Genomic DNA, 9,865 nt, shown 5'->3' with positions numbered 1-9,865 from the left:
GGAGAGGATCACAAGAGCCCAGGAGTTCGAGGCTGCAGTGAGTGATGATTGTGCCACTGCACTCCAGCCTGGGTGACACAGCAAGACCCTGTCTCTAAAAAAATAAGAAGGGCATCAGCAAGAGGGCAATGGCAGAGCATTAAACCAGGTGTGGGGCTCCTTGGAGTTTGAGGCCCTGTGTGACCAGACAGGTCACAGTCCCATGCCATCAGCCTGAACACGTGCATGTAAGAACACGCTCTCCTCTCACCCACTCTCCACAGGGCTGCCCAGAGACCTCCCAGGAGGCACAGGCGCCGACTATTCAAAGCATTGTGGCTTCCAGTTCTGCACTGTGGTGATGGAGGCCCCGGGGGTGGCCTACTAAATGCTGAAGTGGCACCGGGGTTGCGCTGGGAGGAGCTGAGAAGGCAGCCCTGGATGGCTGGTGGAGGGGCTCTAAGCCCCAGCCCTGTTGCCCTCCCCACTTTGTCCTCACCCAGGGAGATACCTCTTGTTTGGTGTAAAGGTGGATGAGGGTCAATTCTCTGACCAGAGCAGTGCCAGCCAGGAGAAGACTGCCCTGCCTTGCCATGGTGGGGCAGGGAGGGGGGATCAGGTTATGCTCCAGACAGCTTTCTGGCTTTTGGCTGAGCTGGTGCCCAAGAGGGACAGGAAGCCTCCTTTCTGGGGCGGGGGGGTGGGGGGGTGGTTTATGCCCAGAGATGACCGGCTGGGATGTGGGGTAGGTGGTTCCTAAGCACAAATGCCTGTAGCTGGAGGCCCACAGTCAGGCCTGGGGCTGCCTTCTGGGCCCTACCCTCCACTCCATTGCTGCCCAGGTGAGCTAAGGTCTCCTGGAGTTAAGGACAGAGGGGGACATGGACAGATCCACCTGGAAGCAGGGCTGAGGGCTGCAGGAGTGGGAGCTGGCCTGCAGGCTCTGAGGCTGGGGTCCCGTCCAGGGACATTCCTTCTTGGGATGTGGGATAAGTGCAGGGCCTGAGCTCTAAGCCTTAGTCAGTGGTGAGAAGGTGCTGGAATCAGTCCTTCCTCTGGCCCAGACCCTGGAAGGGTTGACAAACGTAGGTGGCAGTACCCAGGGAGGACAGGCTGGCAGTATGGATGGGCATGTGAGCAGTGTGCTTGGGTGCAGGCATCAGGACAGGTGAGTCTGGACCTCCTGTGTGTGCCAGCAGGCAGGAGTGGAAAGTGCTTTCGTCCTAGTGCAGGTGTGTGTGAGCACAGGTCATACTGTGTGAGTGGGGCCTGGGCAGAGCTACAGAGTTCCAGGAGTCAGATGGCTTTGGGGACACTCTGCTTTGAGCCAGACGCAAGCCAGGCCTCAGCCCAGGGGTTCATCTATGGGGCTGGGCAGGGGCTCATTGGAGGGGATCGTATAAAGGCCCCTTTCCCTGGGGCCTTCCCCTCATCCTCCTTAGCCTACTTTCACCAGTGTTTCTGGCTTATGGGGCAGGGCCAAGACACAAGGCTGGGCCTACTCACTCCCCTCCCGGCTCCTGTCCTTGATGGCCTCCCATGGGACAAAGCTGCCTCTCAGGCCAGCTCACGCTCTGACCCCCACTGGGATGGTCCTTGGCCTTGCATGGTGCTGCTTTCGGGTGCCCCTGGGCTGCCAGGACTCTTATCCTAAGCCTGGCCTGACAGCTTCATGATCAAGAAAGGCATTGCAGGCCAGGTGCGGTGGCTCGCGCCTGTAATCCCAGTACTTTGGGAGGCTGTGGCGGGCAGATTATTTGAGGTCAGGAGTTTGAGACCTGGCCAACATAGTGAGACCCCATCCCTACTAAAAATACAAAAATTCGCTGGGCATGGTGGTTGGCGACTGTAATCCTAGCTACTCGGGAGGCTGAGGTAGGAGAATCGCTTGAACCCAGGAGGTGTAGGTTGCAGTGAGCTGAGATTGCACCACTGTACTCCAACCTGTGCCATAGAGCAAGACTCTGAAAAGAAAAAAAGAAAGAAAGAAAAAGAAAGGCCCTGCAGAGCGACGGGCTTGACTCCTGGACTCACAGGTGGACTCCATGTCCCAGCCTCCCCCGCAGTGCCACATGACTACATGACTGCTGGGTGCTGGCCTCTGGAATGTGGGCAGAATGAGGTGCCACCCTGGGCCTGGTCCACAGAAAGCTGGGGGCCACCTCCCACCTGCACTCACTCCCTGGCTGCTGACTGGGTGCTGATGCCCTAGCGCAGCTGGACAGGGTCTCCGGGGCTGGGTCTGTGTCGCCTCCTCCTGAGCCGAGGCCTATGCAAGAATGAACACATGGAGTTCAGCACTGGGATTTCAGAGTTTATCTGTTACAACAGATGGTGTCACTTCAACCAATACAGGTTCTTGATTGAAGTCACTTGAGAGGCACCCCTTCTTCCAGTCACCCTCCATGGGTGCTGCCAAAGGGGGAAAGGCCGTGGGAGATGTTTGAGCTCAGGGCCTTGTTCCCCACCTCCCTGCCACGAATTCTGCAAGGAAAGCGCTGCTTGGGGGCCAGCCTTCTCCGGCCACATCCTCTGTATCAGGTCATGCTGGCTAGTCCTCCAGATGGGACCCATGTTCCTGCCTCAGCCTCAGGCCCTATGTCGAGACCTGAGGGTTGGGGGTGGGATCACAAGCACCCACTCGTTATTCATTCAGGAGCACTCTCTGGGGGGTTGGGAAGCAGGCCAGCTGCCACCTGGTCCTGGTGCCACAGCTGTTCAGCAAGGCCGTTGAGTACGTGGGCAACGTCAGCCAGCCCAGCCCGCCCATCCAACGTGCGCCCATCAGCCAGCCGCCGCCCTGGCACACTCTTCACCCGTAGCAGGGGCAGCTCCCAGGCCTGCCGAAAGGCTGTGAGGTCCCGCTCAGGCACGTCTGTGTGCATGTACTGGTCAAATCTGGAGGAGGGTCAAGGAGCTTGGCTGGGTGCCTCTGCACAACCCCCCATCAGACCCTGCCTCTCCCTCCTCCCTGGAGCCCACACCTAGGAGCTGGGGTAGCCATGCTGTACCCTTTAAGTAAAAGCCCAGGTGCTGAATTCCATGCCTGGGCAGAGGCTGGGCCCCTGACCCCCTTGCTCCATGACTTGCCGAGGGTATCCAAAGGATACTTGGAGCCGATGACCATCCTGACGACACCAGGGGCCTCACCTGCTACGCGGGCCAGCTGTCCAGGGAGGTCTTCAAAGGAGGCACGGTCAGTGAAGGAGAAGAGGAAGAGGAAGGCATCTGTGTTCTCCATGCAAGCCTGGTGATGGAGAGGCATATAACCATATCACCTCTCATCAACTGCAGGGCCCTGAGAAGAATCAGGAATAATCCCTCCTTTCACAGATTGGGAAACTGAGGCCCAGGGCACGGAGTGGCTGGTCCTAGGACAAGCATGGGCTGGGACTCAGTCTCCAGTGCCAGCTCAGATCTCTGAGCAGTGCCTTGAGCTCATTACTACCCAACCAGCCCCTGGCAGAGCCCACCCAGGCCCATATGCCTGCTCACCGGGAGCATATGATCGAACTTTTTGAGTGCAGACTCTCCACAGTCCCAGAACTCAAAACGAAACATGACGACACGGCCGTTGGCCTGCAGCTTGGCTGGCCAAAATACCACGGTGGTCTGGATGCCTGAGGGGGAGCCAGGGTAAGCCATTCAGCATGGGAGAGGTGGGGATGGAGGAATAGGGGGCCAGGAAGGAATAGGAAGAAGAGATACATCCCTGCCCTGATGGGTCCCCAGTTTGATGAGGGCAGCCCAGTCCTTGACCCGGGAGAATTCAGTCTGATGGGAGAAACAGAGACCAGCCCTGGAGGAGACTCTGGTATACCAGGAAGATGCAGCCCTAGCTATGACAAAGCAGTTTCGTTTGTATGTCCAGGGAGACCCAAAGGGCCCAGGACACTGGGAGATGTTTCAACATGGTAGAACAATCAGCATCCAGTGGTGAGAAACAAGAAAGCAAGATTAGCATTTCCTGAGCATCTGCCTTGAGCATAGCTTGATGCTAGGCATGTTACCACCACCACCTCTGTTGGCAACCACACAACAACCCTGTGGGGTAGGTACTATTATTCCTTTGGGACCAAGGAGCCCATGTGGGCTCAGAGAGGTGGAGTGACTTTCCAAGGATACAGAGTAAGAGGTGGAGCTGGGTATCAACCCTGGCTTGTGTGGTCCAGGGCCAGGTTCTTGCCTCCACCCCCAAGGAGGGCCTCCCAGGATGGGCAAAGGATTGAGGTCCCACTCACCAGTGGTCTCGTGGTGCACCACAGGCACCTCCAGGCCAGCCAGCTTGGCCACCAGCGCCGTCTTGCCCACACCACTCTTCCCAGACACAAAGATCTTGTAGCTGGCAGTGTCGATGGACAAAGGTGGCGGCAGCACTGGCCGCTCAAGCAGCCCTAGGGCAAAAAGGGAGCCAGGCAGGGTCAAAGGGTGCTGTGGTTTGAAGGTGTCCCCCAAAGTTCATGTGTTGGAAACTTAATCCCCAATGCAGCAGTGTTAGGAAGTCGGGCCTAATACGAGGTGATCAGCTCGAGTGTTCTGCTCTCCTAAATGGATTAATGTTGTCATTGGGGCAGTGGGTTTGTTATAAAAGCCAGTTTGGGTGCGTCTTGCTGTCTTGCTGTTGCCCTTCTGCCTTCTGCCCATGGGATGACACAGCATGAAGGCCCTTTCCAGATGCCACTGCCATATTCTTAGACTTCCCAGCCTCCAGAACCATGAGCTAAATAAACTTCTGTTCATTATAAATTACCCAGAGGAGGCCAGGTGCAGTGACTTACACCTGTAATCCCAACACTTTGGGAGGCCAAGGCGGGCGCATCACCTGAGGTCAGGAGTTCAAGACCAGCCTGGCCAACATGGTGAAACTCCATCTCTACAAAAAAAATACAAAAAATTAGCTGGGTGTGGTGATGTGTGCCTATAATCCCAGCTTCTTGGGAGGCTGAGGCAGGAGAATTGCTTGAACCTGGGAGGTGAAAGTTGCTAAGCCAAGATCACACCACTGCACTCCAGCCTGGGCGACAGAGTGAAACTTTGTCTCAAAAAAATATAAATAAATAAATAACTCAGAGTGTGGTATTCTGTTATAGCAGCATAAAATGAACTAAGACGGGGGTAAATCCTGCACTTGCCCCATCAGATCCTGGGCTGGACAATCTCATTTATTTAGTTTTATTTTTTTCTTTACTTTCTATTTTTTAATAGGGATGGGGTCTCACTGTGTTGCTCAGGCTGGTCTTGAGCTCCTGGGTTCAATCAATCCTCCCACCTTGGCCTCTGAAAGTGCTGGGACTACAGGCATGAGCCACCACATGCAGCCAAGGACAACCAAGGACAATCTCATTTCTAATGGCTTCTTCAGGGCTAACCAACCATCTGTGGTTCTTTTTTTTTTTTTTTTTGAGATGGAGTTTCGCTCTTGTTGCCCAGGTTGGAGTGCAATGGCATGATCTCAGCTCACTGCAACTTCAGCCTCCTGGGTTCAAGTGATTCTCCTGCCTCAGCCTCCCGAGTAACTGGGATTACAGGCATGTGCCACCATGCCTGGCTAATTTTGTACCAGGGGGTTTCAAACCCCAGGGGGTTTCTCCATGTTGGTCAGGCTGATCTCGAACTCCCAACCTCAGGTGATCTGCCTGCCTCAGCCTTCCAAAGTGCTGGGATTACAGGTGTGAGACACCGCGCCCAGCCCCATCTGTGGCTCTTAATACTCAACCCAATTTTATAGAAGTTTGGGATACAAAGAGACTGGCCTAAGTGATTATAGTCAGTCTGTTGATAGTTATTTACTAGCTGCTCTCAACGTTTCTTGTGGGGCCTGCATGACAACCACTGAATGATACATTCAGGTGCATAAACCCAGCTGTTAAAAAAAAGAAAAAAACCCAAATGTCTGTGGTTAAAGTAAAAACACAAAAATTAAAAGCCATCACTGCCATTCCTCTAAGTTACGGCTGTTTGATCCTATCTGTGGTATAGATAATATGGTCAGTGGATTCTACGATGTCCCCAGAAAATCAGCTCGACCTTTCTTAATTCTCTTCCACTCAACACAACTAAATGCAAAATAAATACAATAACCAACCTTCAGTGAACACCCACTGTATGCCAGACCTTGCTCAGTATGTTATAAACACACTCCTTATGAATTTCCCCAGGACCTCTATGGGATAAATACTGTGATTATCCCCATTTTACAGAAGGACTTGAGGCTAGAGTTCACTTATCCCTAGTCATACAGCTAGCAGTGGTGGAGCCTGGGTCACTTACCTGGGTATGTGTGACCCCAAATACAGTGTTACCAGCCATCATGGGATTAAAGGGACAGTGGCCATAATCGAGGGCTTTTTTTTTTCTTTTGAAATGGAGTTTCGCTTTTGTCACCCAGGCTGGAGTGCAGTGGCACAATCTCGGCTCACTGCAACCTCCACCTCCCGGGTTCAAGTGATTCTCCTGCCTCAGCCTCCCAGTAGCTGGGATTATAGATGTGCACCACCATGCCTGGCTAATTTTTGTATTTTTAGTAAAGACAGGGTTTCGCCATGTTGGCCAGGCTGGTCTTGAACTCCTGACCTCAGGTGATCTGCCCACCTTGGCCTCCCAAAGTGCTGGGATTACAGGCGTGAGCCACCAGGCCCAGCCTTCTCGAGGGTCGTATTTTGAATCTAGTGTAATTTTTTTTAAAAAAACAAACAGTTGACTTATTCACAAATTTTGGTTCTAGCTATCTCACTCTCTGGTCTTAAGCTTTCTGGCACCTTGCTTCTCCTGCCCAGAACTGTACTCCACAGCTGATTCCAGGCACCTTTGCCAGCCTGTCAGCCAGGCCCTGCCTGGGTGAGTCAGTTTCACTGAACTAACTCACCCAGGCAGTTCAGTGGTGGGGAACACTAGTGTCTCATCCTAGAGACAGCAGGACATGGAAGAGGCTCACCTCTATTAGGGTGTGATATTAGCCAAGTCTGTACCATGTGCTGTTGAGAGGTTAAATGGGCGTGCACTGTGTAATGTGCCCAACAGAGGGCCTGGCACCAGCGGAGAGCTCAATCAACTGCATCTCTGGTGACAGTGGTTGCTGGCAGGGTTTCTGCTGTTTCCACGTTCCTGGCTCTGACGATGGAATTAGCTCTAAGGAGACTTAGGGGTGGGGAGTCCCAGAGATAGGGCTTTCAGTCCCCCAGGCTGAAGACTGCTGAAGACTGCAGCAGGCTCTCACTGCCCTGCCTCTCTGCTCTCTTCAGAGAGCAACAGGTGACACTGGCAGGGAGAGACAAGTGGCAGGCTGGAGGAAAGGGGGAGGCACTTACCAAACACCCGCCGGCGGTTCTTGCGCAGAATGCAAGCCAGGTACTCCTTGCCCTCGGCACTTTCGTGCCAGTTTGGGACAACCACCGAACCGGGCACGGGAGGTCTGGCCATGGCTGGGCACCGCGACGGGGTAGGGAAGTGGCAGAATGCTGAGACCAGGGAGTGGGAAGGGGGGTGACCGTACCAAGCCGGGCCTGTGATCCCTCTTAACTGCTGACTCTCCCGGTGGGTACCAGAAAGTGCAGTCCCTCAGTTGCCTCTCTCCTCCGCAGTGCTCCCTGGGGATAGTCATCCCATCACTGCCTAGCGAAGGTATTTATCCAGCCCCTCTCCCCTTGTCACCTCCGGGGGTCAGACAGCCCTGCTTCTCCTCTACCTTCTAGATCCCAACTCCCGGGGCTACCTAGCCCTCACCGTCAGCATTCCCGGCGGCGAAACAACCCGGGTGCCGAAGGCCCCTTTAAACGCCCACCCGCGCGCCCATCGCCCCAGCCCGCCAGGCCCGCTTCCGCCCCGCCTGCGTCCGGCTTCTGCTCGTGCTGGCAGCTCAGGCGCCGGTGCTCGCGGCGCATGTGCAGAGGTTGTTGCCATGGAGACGCCGGAGGCTGGATTGGGCGGGTTCCGGGCTGCGTTCGTCCCCCCTACAACGTCCGCAGGCAGGGCCGCGCGACGGCGCTGGATAAGGCCTTTTCCTGTGGGTCGTGGATCCTCTTCTCTGCTACTCCGTCTGATCCCCAGTTTTTCTTCCAAAACATCTTGAAACCCCCCCTTCTCCAGGAGCCTTCCATGCTTCTCTGTGTCTTAGTTTCCTCTTCCATAACGTGGACGTAACATGTTATTCCCTCCATAGCAGTGCTCCATGTTTAGTTATGACTGTAGCTATTATTAATATTATTGCTCTATATTAATCCTGCTCGGCAGGATCTCGAGATGACTTAAACATCTCTAGCTTCACTGATGGGGACACACACCAGCTCAGAGAGGTCAAGGGACTTAGCTCAACTTTTAAAAAAAGAGTCAGAGGCCCGCTGGATTGTATTTTTCATTCATTCATTCATTCATTCATTCATTCATTCATTCAACAAATACTGAGCACCTACTATGTGCCTGGCCCATTCTAAGGGCTGGGAATACAGTGGCCAGCAAGAAGTCACTGCCCTCCTGGGGCTGACTTTTCAGCTCTGAAACTCTGAGCTCCCCTCCACCCTTCCAGCACTGGATACCAGGCCTGTTACCCAGAAGGTGGGTGCTCAGTAAATGCCCATTGTTTGGAAAGGGTACAGGTGGGTCATTACTGAGAGTTTGTCTATTACATTTAATTTTTACCATTATCTTCCCGCAATGCCTTCAAGTAGGGCAAATCACTGCTTTGAAAGGAATAATCTAGGAGTTAAGCTTTACCGAAGGCCACCAAAATGCCAGACACTGGGAGCTTTACAGAGGTCACCTGATTTAATTCTATAAACAAACCTGTATAAATAGTATTACCCTCTTGTAATGATGAAGACATTCAGAAACATAATATGACTTGTCTGAGGTCACACTGCACAGCTAGTCAGCGTGAAACCGACTCAGAACCCACAGCTGGTTTGGTGTGTGGCTCACGCCTGTAATCCCAGCACTTTGGGAAGCCGAGGCAGGCAGATTGCTTAAGCTCAGGAGTTCACGACCAACCTGGGCAACATAGTAAGACCCTGTCTCTACAAAACAGTACAAAAATTAGCCAGGCACAGTGGTGGACGCCTGTAGTCCCAGCTACTTGGAGGCTGAGATGGGAGGATTGCTTGAGCCCGGGAAATGGAGGTTGCAGTGAGCCGAGATCATGCCACTGCACTTCAGCCTGACTGACAGAGCCAGGCTCTGTCAAAAAACAAAAAAAACAACAACAAAAAAACCCATGCTTCACGCTTACCTAACTCTAAAGTACTTATCTATTCTACCAGTTTGGGTTTTTTGTTTTTACAACTTTGCCCCTAGCCACTAGGAGGGCTATTCCTAGGGAAGCAGAAAGCAGCCAGAGGACTATGAACTCACAGATTTTTAAGGCCCATTATGTCCTAAGAGAGGGGACAAGGATGTGTAAGGCCCATTATGTCTGAGAGGGGACGGGGATGTGTAAGACAGGGTGCTTTCTCTCAACTTACTCACACTGTGGTTAGGCAGAAAAACAAGATGAATAACCATATCTACAGGATTCTGCAGTTGGAATCCTTTGACCATACTTCCAGGTCACATGGTTCCCGTTGCTGCAGCTGTCATCACATCTGCCCAGTCAGGAAGATTCACAGTTGTCTCCATGGCCCAGGAGTGACTCAGTGGCAGGGCTCAGATCTAAACTATCTCTGGATTTCCAGACTTCACATCCACCCCTGTCCTTGGTTCGTGGAGGGCTCAGTGAGCCTGTGAGAAGATGAAGCAACTTGGCAGAATAACATGCCCATTAATCTGGAACCCAGAGAAGATGTAAAGTCCTCTTGGGGCCAGGTGCGGTGGCTCACGCCTGTAATCCCAGCACTTTGGGAGGCTGTTTGAGACCAGCCTGGGCAACACGGCAAAACCTCATCTCTAAAAATATACC

The 9,865-nt window shown here is 53.4% G+C and overlaps 2 protein-coding genes across 2 annotated transcripts in view; both read right to left on the bottom strand.

Moving 5' to 3' along the window:
* The window catches only part of ANO7P1, a 14,006-nt gene extending 13,432 nt beyond the window's left edge, over positions 1 to 574 (bottom strand). Inside the window, exon 1 of the mRNA XM_011939941.1 lies at positions 468 to 574. Within this exon, the coding sequence (XP_011795331.1) occupies positions 468 to 574 (107 nt within the window). The remainder of the gene's footprint in view (positions 1 to 467) is intronic.
* Positions 575 to 2,267: 1,693 nt separating this feature from the next.
* Positions 2,268 to 8,077, bottom strand: RSG1 (REM2 and RAB-like small GTPase 1). Its single transcript, XM_011939879.1, has 5 exons — positions 7,287 to 8,077; positions 4,221 to 4,373; positions 3,475 to 3,599; positions 3,090 to 3,226; positions 2,268 to 2,877 (listed from the first exon to the last, which is right to left on the bottom strand). The coding sequence occupies exons 1-5, from the start codon at positions 7,396 to 7,398 to the stop codon at positions 2,628 to 2,630; spliced, it is 777 nt and encodes a 258-aa protein (XP_011795269.1). The 5' UTR covers positions 7,399 to 8,077; the 3' UTR covers positions 2,268 to 2,627.
* Positions 8,078 to 9,865: the final 1,788 nt, after the last annotated feature.

Source organism: Colobus angolensis, unplaced genomic scaffold, assembly GCF_000951035.1.
Source record: "Colobus angolensis palliatus isolate OR3802 unplaced genomic scaffold, Cang.pa_1.0 Scaffold185, whole genome shotgun sequence".
NCBI lineage: Eukaryota > Metazoa > Chordata > Mammalia > Primates > Cercopithecidae > Colobus > Colobus angolensis.
The sequence above is the reverse complement of the archived record's forward strand: the minus strand, read 5'-3'. Positions and strand labels throughout refer to the sequence as shown.